This window comes from Mirounga angustirostris, unplaced genomic scaffold (genome assembly GCF_029215605.1).
Source record: "Mirounga angustirostris isolate CCGP_5_RB_7025 unplaced genomic scaffold, mMirAng1.0.hap1 SCAF_15, whole genome shotgun sequence".
Taxonomy (NCBI): Eukaryota; Metazoa; Chordata; class Mammalia; order Carnivora; family Phocidae; genus Mirounga; species Mirounga angustirostris.
In genome coordinates, this window is record NW_026991723.1 from 93707294 (window position 1) to 93728184 (window position 20891).

The 20891-nt window shown below is 52.3% G+C and overlaps 1 protein-coding gene across 19 annotated transcripts in view; it reads left to right on the forward strand.

Annotated features, from left to right (window-relative positions):
• The window catches only part of EHMT1 (euchromatic histone lysine methyltransferase 1), a 140852-nt gene that overhangs the window by 94189 nt on the left and 25772 nt on the right, over nucleotides 1-20891 (forward strand). For 14 of the 19 annotated variants that reach the window (XM_064579028.1, XM_064579041.1, XM_064579043.1 and 11 more), the window contains 8 exons: nucleotides 304-435; nucleotides 3941-4086; nucleotides 8706-8849; nucleotides 10122-10363; nucleotides 11124-11297; nucleotides 12511-12593; nucleotides 13724-13830; nucleotides 19340-19462. In XM_064579028.1, the coding sequence (XP_064435098.1) occupies nucleotides 304-435; nucleotides 3941-4086; nucleotides 8706-8849; nucleotides 10122-10363; nucleotides 11124-11297; nucleotides 12511-12593; nucleotides 13724-13830; nucleotides 19340-19462 (1151 nt within the window). The remainder of the gene's footprint in view (nucleotides 1-303; nucleotides 436-3940; nucleotides 4087-8705; nucleotides 8850-10121; nucleotides 10364-11123; nucleotides 11298-12510; nucleotides 12594-13723; nucleotides 13831-19339; nucleotides 19463-20891) is intronic. The other 5 variants (XM_045883621.3, XM_045883623.3, XM_064579038.1 and 2 more) reach the window with 4 other exon arrangements.

Sequence of the window (20891 nt, forward strand, 5' to 3'; positions counted from 1 at the left end):
GTTTTATGTTTCCTTGGTTGTTTGATCGGCCTTTATCTGACTGGTGTAGTTACAGAGAAAGATGTTTCCACATGTCAGTTCCTTGTTTTTCGTGATACAGCTCCCCCTCCTGCCACGAATAGTCTGTGCAAATGGGGGAGTTAGCAAAATGAGGCGCAGGAAAGAAACTGAGTGAGGCCGCAGTGTCCTGGACAGGGGTGGTGTTGGAGTTCGTGGTTTTGCATGGGTTAATTAGCCTTCCCCATGGTCTCTGCTGGAGAGGCGGCCCGCATGCAGTGTTTCACAGGCCCCTTCTGAATGCAGGTTCTGAAGCATATACGTCATCTTCAGGAAGCGCAGAGCAGACGGCGCCCGGAGACAGCACGGGGTACATGGAAGTCTCTCTGGACTCCCTGGATCTCCGTGTCAAGGGGACGCTGCCCTCACAAGCAGAAGGTGAACCTCTGTGCTGTGACCAGGCCGGGCACCATCTTGCTCTTTGTTTGCTGGGGGCGGCCTCATACTAACGTGATGCCCTCTGGTGGGTAATGATGAAACGTTCGATTAACTGCATCCCGAAAAGGTGGCCGAGTGGATGCACTGGGGCGCGTTTGCCCAGTCCCCCATGGCATGGGAGTGAAACGTCACCCGTAAGATCAGGTTGTTGGTGGTCATGGCTTACAACACGTCCGCCCGTCGGTCAGACACATTTTTACGTAGCGTTCCTGCTGGAGAGGGGTCCTCCCGCCCTGGCTGTGTCACGACGTGAGACGTGACATGCTTTGTCATCGTCTCTGACTCCGATTGTGATTGGTGTTCAGGTGTGTTCTGTGCTGAAACAAAGGGTACACCTAGTGCTGGTTTGGGCCTTGAAGGTGCAGGCGTACCCACAGCTCCCCTGGTTCTGGGCCTGGAATGCTGGGGGTGCAGGCAGTCAGCTGGCCCGAGTTGTGCGGGGCTTTCTCTCCACCACTGTTTGCTCTCTTTGAACCATTTAGAAACCTTTCATCCATGAAAAGGAACTAATCACTGACTGTTTTGGAAAATCTGTTTAAAATGTAGTATGGGGAAAATGTAAAATCCTAAAGGTATTTACATTCCACGTGGACCTTGCAGTTGTGGGTTGTGTGCTGCTATAGGAGTTTAACCTGTCAGTCTTCAGAGGACAAATAACTGGCTTTTTAGGGTTTTGAACACTAGAGAAATTTTGATCACCTCTTTAATGTGGGAAATCACACCTTTAGGCGTAAGACACATTGTAGACTTGCCCGTCAGAGAAACCATTTTTCTTCTTCTTGCACCAGATAGAGTAGAACGCCTCTCTAGTGCCCTGAAGTTGTTGGCATCATCCCCTCATGCTTTCTTTCGACATGAAGGGTAATTTTTCTAAACCTGCTTTTTAGGTTTGTTTCAGGAACCCACAGATTTGGATGTAAGCTGGAAATAGTATTTCATCTAATCAGATTTCCCCTCTGCTGTGCCCCGGTGGTTGGAGGTGAGGAGACAGCGGGGAGCACAGTGGAAACTCCTGTTGCTCACAAGCACAGTGACCTTGGCCTTGCCCCAGTTTGTTTAGCTGAGCAATGGGAGATGGTGTGTTTATGTGCTTATATTCTCTTTCTGGTAAAAGTAAGTGCCAAACTGCAAGTTGGAGAAGTAGGAGGGGAAAGTGAAGGCTTTCTGAGATTCTGTGACATTTTGTAAGTTGATTTCCTAAACTTTATTTTTCCCTGATTGGTAACGACTGATTGATTAGTCAGTGATTGGTCTGTCCAGTCGTACTTTTGATTTAGAGAATCGGTGCATTGAAGACACAAGTTGCGTTTGCAGCCCTGCCTTTTTTTTGGTGTCTGGTTTTGGACACTTGAGGGAGGCAGTTGTGGAGCCCGAGGCTGGACAGGAGGGACAGAGTGCCTCAGGCTCACTGGAGGCCTAGGGGGTGTGCTCTGGCGATGGGTGCAGAGGGCAGCTGATGGTTCTGGGTCATGGGTCCAGAGGGTCCAGGCTTGAGCCTGCAGAATGTTTGTGCACAATCAGAATCCGCTGCTCGCATGTCCTTCTTGGCATCTTTGCTGCTAGGTCTGCTGAGTGGAAGTTGAGTAACATTGTGGTCCCAGCAGAGGATGGTAGGGGGGAGGCCAGGAGTGGATGACGTGGAGATTTTGGGGGGAGCCAGAGCTCAGTGGCAGTGGGCACTTGGTGGGGTTCTCTTGAGCCGTTCCCTTGGCGCCCCTGGTGGCTCCCACTGCTGGAGACAGGGGCACACCCCATGCTCAGGAGGCGACTGAGCCACTGCCGCATTGTCCGTGTGTGGGAAACTAAATCCTAAGGCCTGGTCCTCACTCCCACCCTCGGCCTTCTCAGCCATGCTGGCCGGCCCCTTGGGCAGCCTGTGTCTTCCTTGTTGTAAAATGCAGTTGCTAAGCAGAGTCCTCGCCAGGGCTCTCCCAGTTTTAAACTTGTGGTGTTGCTAATGTTAGTTCTAGCTCACCGTTTCCCTGTTTCCTCTCACCGTGAAGGAAGGGAGTCACTCTCTTGGGGTGTAGGTGACCCAGAGGCTCAGCAGTGTCACAGGGCAGAATGAGCATGCAGGCTCCTGCTGTCAGTTATGGAGGGCCCTGCATCCTGAGTCTCCTGGTGAGGACCAGCCTCAGATTACACATAAGGGTAGTGGTGGGCAGTGAGGGCATGTCCTCCAACCCATGTGGGCCCACGTACATAGGTGTGGCAACAAGAGTCCATTATTCTCTCTCCCTTCTTTTTCTTTTTCCTTTTCCTTTTCTTTTTCTTATTTTTTTTTTTAAGATTTTATTTATTTGACAGAGATAGCGAGAGAGGGAACACAGCAGGGGGAGTGGGAGAGGGAGAAGCAGGCTTCCTACGGAGCAAGGAGCCCGATGCGGGACTCGATCCCGGGACCTGGGATCATGACCTGGGATCATGACCTGAGCCGAGGGCAGACGCTTAATGACTGAGCCACCTAGGCGCCCCTCTTTTTCTTACTGTTTTAAGTAGGCTCCACACTAGGCTTGAACTCATGACCCTGAGATCATGACTTGATCTGAGATCAAGAGTCGGATGCTCAGCTGACTGAGCCACCCAGGCGCCCCAAGAGTCCGTTCTTCTTAACTAAGAGAGCTAATGGCGAGTGTTGGAGATGTCGATCACCTTATGTTTCCACTTCGGCTGTCTCACAAGAGGAGAGCATGAACTGTGTCTTCCTTTGGAAGCAGCCAGACCCTGTTTCCAGGTTGGATTGAGGGGTCTTTCTGGCAGCCAGCCTGCACCCCCACCCCTGGAGGCCAGCCTGGCTCTGGCTGCACTCACATGTGGGCTGTAGGCCCTCCTTCTCCCCTGGTGTCTCACCGTAAATTGGGGATTAGAAGGAGATAAGATGTACCACCCTCATTACTGCTGTCACTGTTAGCCTAGCGTCCCTCAGCTCCTCCCTCCTCAGTCTAGCAAACGTCCTGGGTAATAAGTAAACCCAGATGGAATCGAACGTTTCTTTCTGTGGCTACAATTCTAAAACCAGGTGAGGAGAGCAAGGTCTTAACATGTATTAAATGCCCTTTTGTGTGAAAACCAAGAAATTTAGGGGTAGCTAATGAAGGTATAGTCTCTTTCTGAACTTAGGTCCTGGATCCTGAGAACATGGATTACCGAGTAATCTTGTGAGCCCGGCTGCTGGCATGTCAGTGGGAGAGGTTCCCGCCCAGTCCCGCCAGCAGCAGGCGCTCGACAGGCGGGCGGACCCTCTTGCTGCGGTCCTTGTGCCAGCAAAGTAATTGGCGTTGTTTTCTTCCCTCACACGTGAGGTTTCCAGAAAGACCATGTCATTGGTCGCTTTCTGGACTGCCGTCTTGAGGTGGGGACTTGGTGCCTCTGAATGTGGTGTGGAAGCCTGTGTGGGTGCGCGCTCTGCTGTTGGTGACACTCACGTGTGTTTGTGTGACTTCAGGGCTGGCCAACGGTCCCGATGTGGTGGAGACAGACGGCCTTCAGGAAGTGCCCCTCTGCAGCTGCCGGATGGAAACCCCGAAAAGCCGAGAGATCACCACTCTGGCCAACAACCAGTGCATGGCTACGGAAAGTGTGGACCACGAAGTAAGCGAGCTCGTTCTCCCCGCAGCAGTGGGACGAGGCAGGACCCTAGAAGCACGGTAGAAATGGCGGTCTTGCAGGCCTGCCATCCCTTCTGCAGCTTCTGGCTGGACCCCTGGGCCCGGAAGAGCTCCCCTCATCTGCTAGGGCTGTGTGGCACCCCAGAAACACACTTTACCCTGGATAGACAGAATAAATAGCTACTTGGTCTTTTTTTCCCCCATTTTTCAGAGTAAGGAGTTGGTGTCCTGACATTCCCGGGGCTTGATTGTGTTTCCCCCCTCCCATCCCTCTCTCCTTTACTTTAGCATCTTAGGGACTCATGGTCTTTTCTGTATTCAGTGTGTTGTAAAATGAAAGAGATCCAGAAAACAATACAAGACCAGTGTTTGGCCTGCTGAGTCTCTCTGGGGCGAACACTGATAACCTGCCACCAAGGTTCAGGATCTGACAGGGGCCTGAAGGGCCCCCATTCTGCCATCTGTAGTGCTCACCTCCCTGTGTTTTCTGAACATCCTTACCATCCATATCTAAACCCATAGACACTATTGTCTTTCTGTCTTTTGATTTACACATACTCCCCCCTCCTTTTCTTTTACTTTCAATTTTTCCGTGGAACAACCCGGGCCATGTGGCCACATCATCTGGAGTTGATGGATCCCGCAGTCATGGTGCTATTCAGCTGTTCCCCTGTCCTCCTTGTACGTCTGCAGCCTAATGCAGAGGTGACCAGGCTCTTCTCACTCCCTCTGCAGGCCTTTAGGAGGACGTTAGCCCCAGGCTTTGAGATTTCCTGGAGGGTGGACCACATTGGCCCCAGGCCTCCCTGCGGGGTTTCCCAGTGAGGATCTCGTGTTTCACTGTCCCTGTCCTGGGGTCCACGGGACAGTACCTCTGTCTTCCTTCTCCTCCTGCTCCGGTACCAGTGGTGTGTGTGTCTTGTGGCTGAATGGGGTTTGCCTCCAGACACTCGAGTCTTGGAGCCGTGGTAGCTTGATTTTGTTGTGAACGATGTCTTTGGGCTGTGGCTTTGCTGTCTAGTTGCTGTTTTATGTGGGATTCCAGGAAGCTTTTAGGCCACGGTTGTTTTCCCCAGAACTGTTTTGTGGTCTCCCTATCTCATGTTTAGTTGCTAGCAAGCAGCCCTTCCCAAAACAAGCTCCTTTGTCTTTTCATTTTCTTTGTCAGGCAGCTTATTGAGCTACACTTCACACAGTGAAAGGCACCTTTTTGTGTGTGGTTCTGAGTGTTGGCAAATGTGTACGTGACCCCCACTGCTGTCAGGAACCTGCTATTCAGGTCGTCCGATGCTTTTCTGAGTCTGTCCGTCAGTTCTGTTGCTGAGGGAGGAGTGTTAGATTCTTCAGCCGTATGGGTTTCTCCTTCCGGACCCATCGGTGTGGAGGCTCTGCTCCGTTCACCTGCGTCTGATGCGCTGTCCCTCTGCAACCCCAAGAGACATCTGTGCCGAGACCTCGTGTGCCCAGCACTCACATAAGCACCTCGCTTTCCTTGGATTACTGTCTGCACCCTTTTACTTTTCACCTGTCTCTGTCTTTAAAGTGCATTTCTTTAGTCTCCGTTCTTGAATCTTGTGCAGATCATCCCCACCTCATGCGTTGTTGCTGCAGTTGGGCTACGATCTAGCGTCTTCATGGTGTTAGGGTTCATGTCATCCGTTACTCATTTTTCTCTCTTTTTTGCCTTTTGGATTGAATTTGTTTATGATTCCAGTTTATTCCACTGTGGCTTTATTATGTACGTCTTCTGGTGTCTGCGGGGACTGCCCCGGGGTTTACGGCACACGTCTGTACTTTGTTCTGGGGTACCTGCACTTGACGTGGTGTAAGGGTCTTACGGTATGTGGTCCCAAATCCTCCCTCCCAGCTTTTGTCATGCGTTTTAATTTCATATGTACCACAGGCTATTGCTGTTATTTTTGCTTTAAATAGTTGTCTTTCAGATTGCTTAAGCATCAAAGTAGTCTTTGGTGGACTTTCATTTAGACCCTACCCCAGGACCGCCCCACTCTGTTGAGTCGGAGCCCCGGATGCGGCTGTCCTAGCCGCCCCCACGCGCAGCTCGGTGCCGACAGTGAGTGCTCTCGCTTCCGTGGGCCTGGAAACGTCTCTGTTCTGCCTTCGTCTGGGGAGGTATTTTCATGGGCGTAGAACTCTCAGCACCTGCACAGGCTGCTGCTGTGTCAACTTCCGTGGTTTCTCACGAGGATGCCGGCCGCCCTCCCTGTCTTTGTGCCTCTGCTGTGATGTTGAGTTTTTCTTCGGCTGCTCCAGGGTTTTCTCCTGTCTCTGGGCCTGGGTGCCATGGTTTGGCTGTCTTTCTCTTTCGATGCTCATCCTCCTTCAGTCTCTCTGAGCCTCTTGGACTTTGATCTGTCGCCTGCTTGTCCCCGAGCCTCCTCGCCTGGCAGCCCTTAACTTCTTGGCCTGGCTGTCCTCCCCTCTCTGGCACTCTGGTCACATGTACGTCAGCTTATGTGATACTGTCTCAGCCGGTGGGTGTTCTGCTCTTTTTTCTGTTTCTATTTTAGGTTTGGGTTAATCACGTTGACCTTTTTCAGTTCAGTAATTTCTTCCTTGTGGAGTATGTTCACGAGCCAGTCATATGCATTTATTTGTTCCCATATTTTTTATTTCTACCGTTTTTATTTGACTTTCTAACATTCCTGGTGTGCTTGTGCGGCATCGGGCCACCTCCCAGTCTCCTTGTGTGGCCTGCTCTGGCTCTTGGCCGTGTGCTCAGACTCCTGAGCAGAACCCCTCAGCTGCAGCACCTCTGCCGCTTTGGACCAAATGACTCTCTGTGCAGGATCATCCTGTTTGTAGTCGGATGTTTAGCAGCATCTCCTTTCCTGCTTGTGACAACTGTAAATGTCCACGATGTTGTTAGATGTCAGCTTGACTGCGTGTCAGTCTCAGAATTCCTGCTGTTTGTCCATGCTGGCTCTTGACGCTGGTTCTCCCGGTCTCCCTCCCCTGGGACGGCCACTTTGACCTCTTTGAAATTTTCCTTGTATTTTAAATTTTTTTCCCATAGTTTTACATAACCCACTTTTCTGCTGTCATTTCTTGACTGTCTGCGTAAGAGATCCTGCCTGTTGGTTTCTGACTGTGGCGGAGGTGCTCTCCTTTCTCATTACCTCACCTGCAGTTTGCATTCTGTCTTCATTTTTGGTTAAAACTGTATTTGTGGTTTTCATAACACACTATGGAAATGCTCACAGCTGAGCCAGTGGCATGCTTGGATTACATTTCTTCTGCTAAACAGCTTTTTATTTTCCTGAGTTAATGATTTTCTCATTTTCTATTTTCTGTGTACCTATTACAAATTCAGTCCTAGACTGATGGGATTGCACATTTCTGTAGGCATTTTCAGCGCATCAAGTCTGTCTGGGTCACAACTTTCTCGTCTTGGTTGTACATTAACCGTCAGTGGCTTCTCGCGGAAGGTTGCTGGGGGTTAAATATCGGAGACTTTGTACTCTGGAAGTGCTTCCTGTCAGTCAGAGCTCCGTGTTGGACACGTTTCCTTCTTATGTTGGGATTGCTCTTTGTCCTGTTGTTGCGTGGTGCTCGCCGCACGGCTGGGCTGCTTCCTCCTTGGCGTCCCGCTGCCTGGCCGGGAGCACGCCGGTGCCCGGCCGCCGCCGCCCCGCACACAGGCAGGGACGGGCGCATCCTTCCAGTTGGTGTACCCTTGCCTTCTCTCCGTTTTACCTTTATTTTAGGTCCCCTAGATGGAGCCTCCAGTTTTCTTCTCCATTTTCCAAATTTTTGTCTGTTTGCTTCACTTTCAGAAAATTCCCCATCTTTCTTCCAGCACTTCTGTGGGGATTTCCCTTTCTTCCACCTTAATTCTAATTCTTGAGAGCTCATTTTTCCTTGAGCAGGCATGTCTTCCTTGTAGCCTCCCGTTCCAGTGTGGGAATGGCCACGAAGTCTGTTTCTTTAGGGGCACTGGTGACAGTTTCCTACACACTCTCCTGCCCTAGCTTGTGCTCCTCAGACGGCTTCTGATTTCCGCTTGGTAGCTTTAGTCTCTGTGCTTTGTCTTTGCTTCTCCCACTGGAGCACACGTTGGTCAGGGAAGGTGGGTCTGCACCTTGCTGTTCGCTGAGTCTGCGTCACTTGGGGGGGGGGCCACCGTCGGCTGAGCAGTTGCAGGGCAGGTCATGGGGCACCTGCTCAGAGGCCCGAGGCCGCTGTGGGTGCACCTGAGTCACACTCGCCCACTGTCTGCAACTAACCTTAGCCCTTTGTCTGGTGTTTCGCTCTGGCTGCCCTGCCCACTTGCGGGGCTCCGTGGATTCGCAGGACGTCCCACTGCTGGCCCACGACGTCCTTCCTGTCTGGCCTGGTGTATGTCCACTTGTCCTCCGTGCCTGCCCTACGCCCCGGCTTGCCCTGGCTGTTTCCTCGATTCGCCCAGTTAACCACCCGTGGCGGACCCTCTGACACTGCACGCGGCCACCTGTCGGGCTCACTGTTCCGTTCCGGCGGACTCGCAGAGGACGGAGCCCCCAGAGTCCGCTCGGACTCGCATCCTCCCCTCCCCCAGCCCCTGACGGCTCTGCTGCTGACCCTGGTCTTGTGTGATTACAGCTGGGCAGGTGCACCAACAACGTGGTCAAGCATGAGCTAATGCGCCCGTCCAGCAAAGCCCCGCTCTTGGTGCTCTGTGAAGACCACCGGGGCCGGATGGTGAAGCACCAGTGCTGTCCCGGGTGTGGCTACTTCTGCACAGCGGTAAGTGCTCAGTGCGCCGTGCGGGGCCCCGGCTCAGCCGGCTCGTGCCTGTGCTCCCTCCCTCCCTCCCTCCCTCCCCTGGCTGATCCTGTAGCAGACACCTCCCAGCAGCGCCCTGGCCTGGGGCCCGCCTGGAGGCCCCCGCCCACAGTACGCTCTCCTCTTGCTTCGTGTGAGCCTGTGGCCTCCCGGGGACAGCTGGGACGCAGGGGCAGGCGCCTCAGCCCTCCTCCTCCTCCTCGCTGTGTCTGACACACGGCGGCCTTGCTCCTGGGCAGGGCCTGCCTGCCTCCTCTTCGCTTTGCTGTCGTCTCTTGGTTTTAGGGTCTTCTCTGTCAGTTACTTCATTCCACACATACCCACGCCTAGGGTGCCCGTCAGAACGCGGGGATCCCTGCAGTTCGCTTGGCCCACGGCTGAGCAACCACGTGGGTCAGGAGCCTCTCTGCAGTGGCTGCTCTTGGGATTTCACCTGTGTGCCCTTCGTTGTCTTCCACATCCTTGTTGCTTCTCCTGGAGAAGAGGGAGACTGCTTCTCTGGGTCCAGTGACCCTTAGCTCGCAGCAAGGGCGCGCTACTCTCACTGCTTCTCGTCGTGCTGGGGGTTTACGTCCTTGGTGCTGCCGGCGAGTCCTTTTCTGAGGCCATTGGGTTTGCCTGAAGTGCCCCCTGGCGATGCTGGGTCACCCCTGCGGAACGCTGTCCCCCCTTTCTGTTCCGAGTCTCTTTCCTGGATTGTCCTCTGGGGGTCCTTCTTGGGACCTGGTTTTCTGTGCAGTCTCTTCTCGGGTGAGAACAGCCGGAGAGTGAGGCCTTGGCCTCCTGGGGTGTGGGGGGCAGTCATGTGGCTTCTCCCCACTTGGCTCACTCTCTCTAGAGCAGCGGTGGAGCAGGGTGGGGGTCGTCTGGGTGGCTCGTGGCTTCAGCTCAGGTCACGATCTCAGGGTTGTGGGATTGAACCCCAATCAGGCTCCGCACTCGGTGTGGATTCTGCTTGAGAGTCTCTCCCTCTCCCTCTGACCCTCCTGCTCTTGCTTGCTGTCTCTCTCTCAAATAAATAAATCTTCAAAAAACAAAAACAAAAAACAAAGCAGGGGCACGTGTGGACACACCACAGACATAGGACATGGGTCTCCTGCTTACCTGGCCAGGGACTGGGAGCCCCGACTGGCCTCTGGGCCCCCGGCCCCCACACCACCCTCACAGGCAGGTTCAGTAGCACTTCGTTTACTTTCATGCATGTTAGCCGTAATTTTAAACAGTGATTTCTAGTCTTCCCGTTTTCAGGGTAATTTTATGGAGTGTCAGCCTGAGAGCAGCATCTCTCACCGCTTTCACAAAGACTGTGCCTCTCGAGTCAATAATGCCAGCTACTGTCCCCACTGTGGGGAGGAGATCTCCAAGGCCAAAGAGGTGACCATCGCAAAAGCGGACACGACCTCCACCGTGACGCTGGCCCCCGGGCAGGACAAGAGCTCCTTGGTGGAGGGCAGGGCTGACACGACCACGGGCAGGTATGCGCCCAGTGCAGCCGCGGTCAGCTCCCCCGGAGAGCCGTGTGTCTCTGAGCGCTGACCCCTGCATGTGTGTGTGCACGTGTCCCCTGCGCCTGCAAGAGTGTCTGCACGTCTGTGCACGTCTGTGCCCCCACACAGCCGTGCCTCTGTTGCATGCGAGTATAATACGAAAACTCCAGCTTGTGCAGTCAGTCATGTTTTGAAGGCCCTGGCTAAACGAAAAAAGAATTTTGTTAAGGGAAGGGTTCATGTTGGGAATATATAACGTAATAAATATCATACTGATAGAAAAGTAATACTTCATCGAAGGCTGTTGAAAAGAGCCTTGAATTGTAGACGTATCAAACTGAATATTGGGAGGAGGCCGAATCCTTCTTGTTCTGTATTAACCCTGCTAATCTATAAATGAATGTAACATGCCTTGAATCAGGTTTCCGGGAGGATTTCCTCCCACTGGCAAGAGCAGTGGGTTTGATAGCTCCAACTGGGAAGTTCATTCACAAAAGCAAACGTGAACGTGGTCCTGGAAACCCTGGAAAAGTTGCCCTTTTGCTTTGAATGTCACTTTCTTCCTGGGAATTTGCCCTGAACTGGACTTTGATCCAAGGACTGAACAGAGAGCGAGTCTGGAGCTGTTTTCACGCTCAGCTGGAAGGGTCCAAGTGAATCATGTTCTGTGTTTTCGTTGGTCTCCACAAGAAGTGGAGTTTTTCACGTGTCTACAATTCAGCATATCATTTGTTTCCTACCCCTGAAGCACTGCTGGACCACCGCTCTTGGAGGACGGCAAGCCGCAGGGCACAGCCCCCCAGGCAGCCGAGGGCTTCGACCTCACGGGGCCTGCCGGGCTGGTGAAGCCGGCCCCCGGCCTTTCCCAGGGACCAGGGAAGGAGACCTTGGAAAGTGCTCTGATCGCTCTGGACTCGGAAAAGTAAGAACCAGTCTGCGTTTTCAGACGTGGCTCAGGGCCTGGCCCACTGACATCTGCCCATCTGGACATTCCTTCCTGCAGATTTCTCTTCCCTCCGTGTCAGCCACTGGGCCGTTTGCGCCCGTGCGTCTGGAAACCCCCCAGTGCTTCCAATGCCGCCATGGTCGCACTTCCTAAGAGTCTGCACCCCGTGCGGCACCCCCTGAGGGTCACTGGGCTCCCCAACAGAGTCACGGTGCATTCCCAAGAAGGTCACTGTAACGTTCTTCAGCTTTTTGATAAATGGTTTCATCAGGACAATTCACGTATTTTTACACTGTTTCGGGAAATTATTGCAAGTTGTCCATTACACTAAGAGCAGAAGATGACTTCTTTGAAGTCATAAGTGAGGACAGTCCTTGTGAGGCTTTTACAGACATTTCCCTTGGATATTGTTGACCCCCTGGTGTTGACTTCAGGACATAAGAGCAAATGCCACTTGGCTCATTCCTCATCTGTGAAATGAAGGGTTGGATCAAGTGGCTGTTTAGGCTCACCTGCCAACTCTCAGATAGTGCAGCCCTGCATTAGGGCCCCGAGTCTGTGACCTGTGAGCCAGGCAGGTATCCTCTCCCAGGGAAGCCCACTGGCCTAGTTCACCAGGGCCTCAGGCCAGGCCACATGCCCTCCCTTGGGATAGCACGCCTCTCTGCCGGAAGGGGTGTATGTCATGGTGCTCTCGATTAGGGGAGGCTCAGGTGTTAGGACACGCTGCCCAGTCCCCCATAGTTTCCCTCTGTCAGTCTCCAGCCTCATCTGTGGCCCTGATGTTAGGGTGACTGAGGGTCCCCCTGCCCCGCTCACCAGGCCCAGACCGCATACTGCTGAAGGGGGCGGGCTGGGCCAGGGGTGACCACACTGCCCCTGCCACCTCAGGGCCTCCCCGGACCCCATGCTGCAAAGATGGTTCGCTCTGTTGTCACAGTACACAGAAGCCTCAGGAACCATTCTCCTGCGGTGGATGAAGAAGGTAGTTGCTCGTTTTTGTTGTTTTTTTCCTGTGGGGTGCCTGAGCCTGGTGAGTTTGGCGCCCCTGACCCTGAGGCATCAGCAGGTAGACTTCGCAGGCCTTCCCATCCTGCAGCGTGCTTCTGTGCATCTGCGGCCGTGGCCCGTGGGCTGGGAGCCCGGTGGGGCCACCCGGTGGTCACAGCTGTCCGTGCTTTCCCCGCAGACCCAAGAAGCTTCGCTTCCATCCGAAGCAGCTGTACTTCTCCGCCAGGCAAGGAGAGCTGCAGAAGGTGCTGCTCATGCTGGGTAAGCAGCCGTCACGTCCGCTGGGGCTTGCTGCCTGTCCCTGGGGCCCCAGGGGCCGGTAGTAGTTTGTTACCTTTTCTTAGGAGCTGGGTCTCATTTTTTTCTCTATCTGTCTCTCATTTCTCTGACCTCGGCCCAGTGGTGTTCATCCTGTGCGTGATGTTCATATTCTGTTATTTGTGATAATAGAAATATTTTCTGTGAATCTGTCATTTTAAAAGAGGAATTAGGTGTATGATTAAATTAAGAGAAGATGTAGCTTCGGAAAAAGGAAGATGAGTGAGCTGGGGCCGACTGGGCGCGGCTGGCAGGAGGGCAGGTGCCAGGCCTGTGCTGGTGGAAGCCAGCTGTGGGCAGATCAAGACGCTGTGCACTGACGTCTGTGCGTGCGTCTCAGGGCTGACGCGCCTGCCGGTGCTTTCGGGCCCTTCCCAGCTCTGCTCCGGCCAAGGAACGGGCGGTAATTCGATGCTGAGCTCGCAGCTTGAGGCTTTGTTTCTCTGGGTTCAAAAGAGTGATTAAAAATCCTTCACTTGACAGTCAAAGAAGAAACTCAACGATTTATTCCAAAAATGTCAGTTATGTAATGTTGACCAAAATGGCGGTTTTAGTCGTCTTCCCCCTAGGCTTGGTGGGGTGCTGAGGTTGCCTGGCTGCTCTGTGGCCAGTCTGTCAGCCGATTGTCCGCGTCAGGCCTGCTGGGATCATGTGCAGCAGGTCACGTGTGTGTGAGGCTGCCCAGTGGGCCTGTTGTCCTTGAGCTTAGCAGGTGCCCCCGGCCTGGAGGGAAGGCTGAGAGCAGGAGTGCTTGAAAATACAGAAGGAACCCCAGAGAAACTCTGGGAGCCCTTGAGTTAGACAAGGGCAGTGAGTGAAGGGATTCATGTTGTTAGGTGGTTCCTGGCAATAGACCCACATGGTGAATTTTGTGTGAAGCTAGCGTACTTCTTTTGAGTCTTCCAGCGTGTTTGGAGCCTGGCTTCACTGTTACCTAGACTCGGGATGGTGTTGTGTGATGCTGGTTCTCGGTGGTCGTCCACATGTGCTTTTATCAGCCTTTGTGACCACCCTAAAGTGGTGGGAACCAGAGGCTGCTTCCGAGATAATCGGTGAAACCTTTTTGTTGACAGTTGACGGGATCGACCCCAACTTCAAGATGGAACACCAGAGCAAGCGCTCCCCGCTGCACGCCGCCGCGGAGGCCGGCCACGTGGACATCTGCCACATGCTGATTCAGGTCGGACGCACGGCTTCCCACAGAGCCCTCCACCCACTCCCTCCTGTCTTTATTGAGTGAAATAAAACGGGATTCATAGTTTAGAGAGCTAGAAAGTGCAGCACTTCCTGGCTCCAAGAGAAAACCAGCGTTTCTGTCCCCCGAGTCCTGGCCCTGATGTCAGTCCAGCAGCCGCTTCTCCGGCTCTTTCTGGACTTGTCGTCTTTGTTCCCGTTCTGCATTCGGGTTTCAGTATTCATTACTCACTTTGGAGCGTGGAAAGGCTTGGCTCACATACCACCCCCCCACCCCACCCCAGTCCTCCCCATTTGATCATGTCCCCTTGTTGCTGAGATCAGTGGGAGCCCTTGTGGGCCGTGGCGCATACGAGAGCCGTAATTGTCAGGTGCTCCCGTTGTCTCTTGGCCTCCTGCTGATTCATCCCTAGCCCTCCGAACAGACCGCCTCCTGTCTCTGTGTCACCTGGAAGCCCTGTTGCTTGCTCCCATGTCCTCTTTCTCTGGGCCACCCCTTCCCTGACCCTGGCCCTGTGTTGGGTCCCCTGTCTGCTGGAGACCACATTTTCAGTCTGATCCTTCATCTCCGACGCTTCAGGAAATTTCCTTCGGTCCACTGGTCTGAAATCCCACTGCGGTGCAGTGGTCTTTTGACTCCTTTGGGGCATCTGGTGTGTCCTTTCAGTGTAGACATTCCTGTCCCTTGTTCTGGGGTTTCTGGATGCCACCTTCCCATCTGCCCTCTGGAGCCCCCGTTCATGTTAGGCCTTATGGACTCATCTCTGGTCTTCGCTTCCTGCCGTGCACCTGCTCTTCATTTCCCGTTCCACTTGCTGGGCAGTGTTCTTGACCTCACCGTCCAGCTCCTCTGGGGAATTTTAATCTGTGCAGTCACATCTCGAGGTCCAGAGTCCTTGCTTGCTCCCTGAGAGTTCCTTTTTTGTACCTCTGCTCTTCCCTTGTTCCTTTGAAGGTATTACAGTAATTTTGAAGTTTTATGCTGCTCTGTTCGTTTTGGTCTTTCTTTTTTAAAGGTTTTCCTCAGATGCCTGATGATTCCTGTTTGTTCACATCTGAAGTACTAAAATGCTGGTGGGGGGGTCCCGGCCTTGTCCCTTTCAGGTGCCCGCAGACACTGCTGGCTGGAGAGGGGCGCATGTGGGCTGTCTCCTCCTTGCGCCTCTGTGGGAGCCAGAGTGCCGGCGGCCAGAGTGCCGGGGCTGCTCCCCTCCCTCAGCCTCGCGCGTGTGTCTTCTGTCTTGACGCCACAGCTTCTGCTGGTGTGTCCCCACTCACCTGCTTTCTTGTTGTTCTGACCGGTGCTGATGGAAGCAGCAGTGTGGGCGGAGCAGTTCGCAGTCGCGTCGACGTGTGCGTGCGTCTCTTTTACAGTAGACACACCTGTTAGTGAAGATTTCTAGCTCCCCCTCGTGCCAAAGAGCCTCTGATTTGGATGTGTCTTGTTAAGTAGCATGTTGCTAGATTTTTTAAAAGCTCAGTCTGATAACCGTGGTATTTTAATAGGAACTTTTAGTCTAGATAATGTTTACTGTAATTTCTGTCATTTAAATATATTTCTGATGTTTTATTTTGTTGTTTTGATTCTTAGTTCTTTCAAACAGACATGTTTTTTTTTAATCTCCTTTGTTGCTTTCTTTTGGGTTGATATTTGCTTCAATCATCTCATTTCCTTTCTCTTTACTCACGTGGAGGCTGTAGACTCTTCTTTCTTGCCTCCAGAGGTCACTCTGTGATCTGGTGTGCAGGTGTTATGTCCTCCGTCTTTAGACAGGCAAGATGAGGGAGCTGCAGACGCCAAGTTGGGGGGAGAAGGCCTTGCACTGGATTGGTGAGCTTGAGCCATTTCGGTGGGGAGGCCCATGGAGGCCTCAGGTGCGAGTTCAAGGAGAAGCCTGGCAGGACTCAGGGGCAGCCGAGAGGGCTGCTCAGAGTGGTCCTCCTGTAGGGGATGGTTCTTGGCGGTGACTGTGGTGGGTGGCTGATCTGACGGAGAATGAGCTCATTGGAGAGAGGTCAAGGGCAGCGGGCATGGTCATCGAAGCAGTGACCACGGGTGCTAGTGCTCTGAGGGGTGAGGGCTGGGGGTCAGCACTCCAGGGGGACCGTTGTCTTGTCCCCGTTGCGAGGAGGGCATGGACGTGGTTTGTGCTTTTGTGAGGGTGGACTGGAGGCCCAGTGCTGTGTGGGACTGTTGCAGGACAGGGGCGAGGCAGGAGGTGGGGCAGGGTCGCCCTGATGGTCCTGTGGGCTGTGTTGGGTGAGGGGCTGCCCAGGCTCCTCCTCATCTCAGCTGCCAGTGTGGGGGCTTCTTGGGAGACGTTGCTGGTTGTTTTCTTTCACTTTGTTTAAGGAATGATTCCACTGTCTTCCAGCTTCTGTGCTTTCTTTTGGGAAGTTAGCTTTGAAAGGGCTTGTTTTTCTCTTTGGTCTTTTTTTTTTTTTTTTTTTTTTTTTTTTACCGTTAAAGTGTGTGTGTGTCTAAGATGCATACAGAAAAGTTCTTAACATGTGAACGTCCTGTTAATAAATAATCGTGAAGGGCACCCACCTCAGCCCAGGTCAGGACACAGCCCTGCCCACCCCCGCTGGAGGGGATGGCTCTCCAGGCTCTCACAGCCTCGGTCTCTGCATCTCTCTGGTTTGATCACCATGTGGCTTACCTGTGTCTGCCTCCCCTCTCTATGCTCATCGAGTCACGCGGTAGGAATTCTAGTGTGTCTTCTTTTCAGTCCAAGAGCAGAAACCCTACTCATGCCTGTGAGCACGGGGGTGGGGGGCAGTGTGCCTGTGCTCTGGTCTGGTCCTGCCCCTCCTGCCCTCGTGTGAGGCACCGTCCTGGGAAAGCCGAGAGCTCAGGAGCTCTTGCCGTTCTGCAGCTTCTCTGTGTCTTAAACTGTTGCAAAATAAAATGTGACTTACTGGGGAAATCAGCCCTTTCTAGTGTTCTCTGTGACCCTCTGTGCTGACCTGATGTCGATGGCCCAGGCTGCTCACTCCCTGAGCTTGGGAGCCTGTGATTATGAGTATTTTTCTTCTTTTAGAACCTGAGCTGCTTTCCTGAGATTCCCCAGGAAAGAGGTGCGGTAGGTTTTTCTAGTTTTCCCTGAATCCAAGGGCGTTGTTTCTAGGAGGTTCAGCTTTGGTGGGTTGTCTCTCACCCCACACCGTCCACTAGGCAGGCTCTGGCTCTGCACCCTCTCCCCAGCCCCAAAGCGGCACTGAAGCTGCTGACCTGGGGTTGCTAGCCCGCACTCTTCTGGGTTCCTGTGCTCTCGGGGTTTGAGGAACGTTCCCTCGCAGCCAGAAGCGCCTGTGAAGAGCAGTTTTGAGATCTTTCCATCCTGTTTAACTTTCATCCTGAGGCCTCACTGGAAATAGCTCTTGTTTCGTTCGGGCCCTGGCCCGCTGCCACACGTGGCCGTTTGGATTTAAATGACAAAATTAAACGGAAGGAAGTATGTACTCCTTAGGCACTGAGCGGCGTTCCCCATGCTCAGGGGCTGTGTGGGCAGGGTGCTCTGCTGGTCTCAGATGCAGATGCAGCACATCCAGCTCCAGCAGTTCATGCCGGCCTTTGGCCAGCCCCGGGGACATCCGCGGTGTGAGCATCCCTGCCACTGGTCATTCATGACAGCTGCCCTGGGTCCAGATGCAGGTCACCTCCCTCTGCTCCCCAACTCTAGGGTGCCCCGTTGCCTTGTCCTCCTTGTGTGAGTGTTGCCGTCTGTCGGGAGCCTGTGAGGTGTTTCCTAACAGAGAAAGGTGTATGTTCTGTTAGTCACAGAGCCCAGAGGAGAGGGACAGAGCCACACCTGTTGCACTGACCTCTGAGCTCGAGGACCTGCCGTGGACTGCAGACACCTCACGCGGTGCATGCACCCACCTTGCACACCCACATGGGTCTTGCACACTCTGCATGGTCACACAGGGAGGTTTTGGGGAACGTGTGGGGGTTGGGGCCTGCCTGGTGTCCAGCACTTGGGCTGTGGTGTGTCTGTCCTGGAGTCTGTGCTAAGTCCATCCTGCTGGACGAACTGGGACTTTTCCCTTAAGACCCACTTTCCTGTTCTCACCATTCTCTCTGGTGGGAATCCCATCAGTCACGTGGGGACCTCCTGGTTTGACTTGCTCTCCTCTGTCTTCTCCCCTGGCTCAGGATTCTCAGGGATTCTTTGGCTTTGTCTCTCAGTCTTCCCTACCTTTTCCTGGTGACGATCACTTTCTTCTGGGCCAACTTTTGTGGTGTCAGTTCTGGTTTGTCTGTGTGTCCCTATGAGGGCCTCTGTCACTTGTTGCCCCTGATTTCGGATGGGCACACTGGGAATCAGTCGTGGGTCCTCAGGGCCTGGTCTGACCCTGGTCTAAGTGAAGGTCAGGGGCCTGGTCCTCTGACCCCTGACCTTCTGTTAGTGCCTGGTCTTCAGCTCTGCCTGTGGTCCCCAGCCCCATCCTGCCCTCTGAAATTTGCCAGAAGACGTTCAGGGTTCCCCAAACCACCTCAGTCCCCTGGTTTCCCTGTGTACCACTCTGGATCTATTTAAAAATCTTTTAACTCATTTTGTTCCTTTTGTTTTTAACTACAAACAGTAAAAACAATACTATTCTCAGCCTTTTCCTGATAAATACTTATTTTATAAACTAAATACTAGCTTGTGGTACATCAGTTTAAGAAATTGGGCGGTTTTACCCCCACGGGGAAAGGGTTTTAATTGTGAGACATCCAGTTTGCTTTTAGCACACAGCACGTTTCAAAGTTGGACCTTCTTCTTAAGTTTCAAACAGACTGAAGTTTATCTAAGCATACTTGCTAGACCATTAGTTTTCCAAGTACATAGTCTATTGGAAGAATTAGAAATTGCTTCAAAATGCATAATATTGGGAATCAGCTTTTATTCTGTTTATTTTGGGAAGCATTAAGACAGCCAGAGAAAGAGGTCACTGAGTCAGGATGTCCCTGTGGTCACTGAAGGCCAGGTCACTGCCCGCCTTCTGGCCCAGCCTTGCTGAGCAGCCCCCTCCACGTCCCTCTTTGCCTGCTTTATTTTATTTTATTTTTAAAAGATTTTATTTATTTTTGAGAGAGCGTGCACACACAAATGGGGGGAGAGGCGGAGGGAGCAGCAGACTCGCCCCTGAGCAAGGAGCCCGATGCGGGACTCTGAGCGGAAGGCAGACGCTTAACTGGCTGAGCCACCCAGGTGCCCCCTCCTTTTCCTGCTTTAGAAGGTTATCACTTCTCATTTCTGAAGGTACTGTCACTAATGTGCTGTGAACATTCTCTGTCAAGAAAATGCTCTTCTTGAGCTGAAGGTTTGATGCTAGTAGAGCAATCGTGTCCTTGATTTCAGTTCTGAAGACTCAGTTACATCATTAGAAATGCTGTTAGCACAGCTTGCGAGATCTTTCAGCTCGCAAGTGTCTGAAGTGTCTGAATGCCAGGTGGGGGCTGCAGTGGGAGCTCTCTACGCACCTGAACTGTCCGGTTCCACTAGGCGGGCGCGAATATTGACACCTGCTCAGAAGACCAGAGAACCCCACTGATGGAAGCAGCAGAAAATAACCATTTAGATGCCGTGAAGTACCTCATCAAGGCCGGGGCCCTCGTGGATCCTAAGGTACGCATTCCTGTTGTGTGTAGAAATGTTTCAGAAAGATGAGCAGGGGCCAGTTCCTTGTTGGAACGTCTTTAGGAATTGGTAGCCATCAAACATCCACTTATTTGTCTGGCAGTAGTTATTAGGTCACCTTGCTTGGTTACCAGCTTATTTGAGAAAATACTAGTGAACACTGGATCTCCTGCGCCTCACAATAGACAAAGCCGCGAATGAGGAGTTTGCCATGCAGAGGTCTCTAGCTTCCTTCATTTTGGATGCTTTCCCTCTTCTGACTTCCACTTGGAGCAATTAGCCACCCCCCCAAAAAAAGCATCCAGATTGGGAAAGAAGTAAGATGAGCTCTGTTCATAAATGGTATGATTTTATATGTGGAAAATCCTAAAGAATCCACACACAAAAATCTAGAACTGACAAATACATGCAGAAAAGTTGTGAGATACAAAATACAGAAGCATCAGTTGTGTCTCTGTACACTTGAGATGAATATCCAGAAAGGAAATTAAGAACTCCATTTATGAAGTCAAGAAGAGCAAAGTGTAAGGAATGAACGTAACCAAGGAGACAAAAGACTTGTACCCCGAAAACCACAAAACATTGCTGGAAGAGGTGAAAGAAGACCTAAGTATGTGGAAACGCGTCCCGTGTGCATGGGTTGGAAGACTGAACATTGTTGAAGCGCCTGGACACCCAGGGCGAACCACAGAGTCAGTGCGATCCCTGTCAAAATCCCAATGCCATTTTTTACAGACACAGAAAAACCAATCCTGACATTCATACGGATCTCAGGCACCCTGAACAGCAAAAGAGTCTTGCAGAAGGACAGAGCTGGAGGCCTCACGCCTCCTGACTTCCAGACCTACTACAAAGCTACAGCAATCAACACAGCGCGGTGCCGACATGAAGAGAGAAGGGCCTGGGACAGAAGGGCCCAGAAACGGACCCTCACCGGTCTAAAATGGTTCTCGGCAGGGTGCCAAGATCATTCAGTGGGAGGAAAGGGCAGTCTTTTTAACAAATGGTGCCGGGAAAATGGGATCTCCACATGTCAAAGAATGCAGTTGGGCCCTTACTTCACACCGTATTTAGATATTTACTCAAAATGGATCAAAGACCTAAACGTAACAGATAAAAACATAAATCTATTAGAAGAAAAGGTAGAGTAAGATCTTCATGACATTCATTGGGTCTGACAATGATGTCTTGGATATAACACCAATAGCACAGATAATAAAATAGGTAAACTTAATCAAAAATAAAAACTTTAATGTGTCAGAGGACACTAAGAGTGTGAAGAGACAACCCACGGAATGGCAGAAATAGTCATAAATCCTGATGGGGGTTTCCTATCCAGAATATATAAAGAACTCCTACCACTCAGTAACACAAATCCAACCCAATTCAAAAGTGGGCAAAGACTTTGAATAGACAT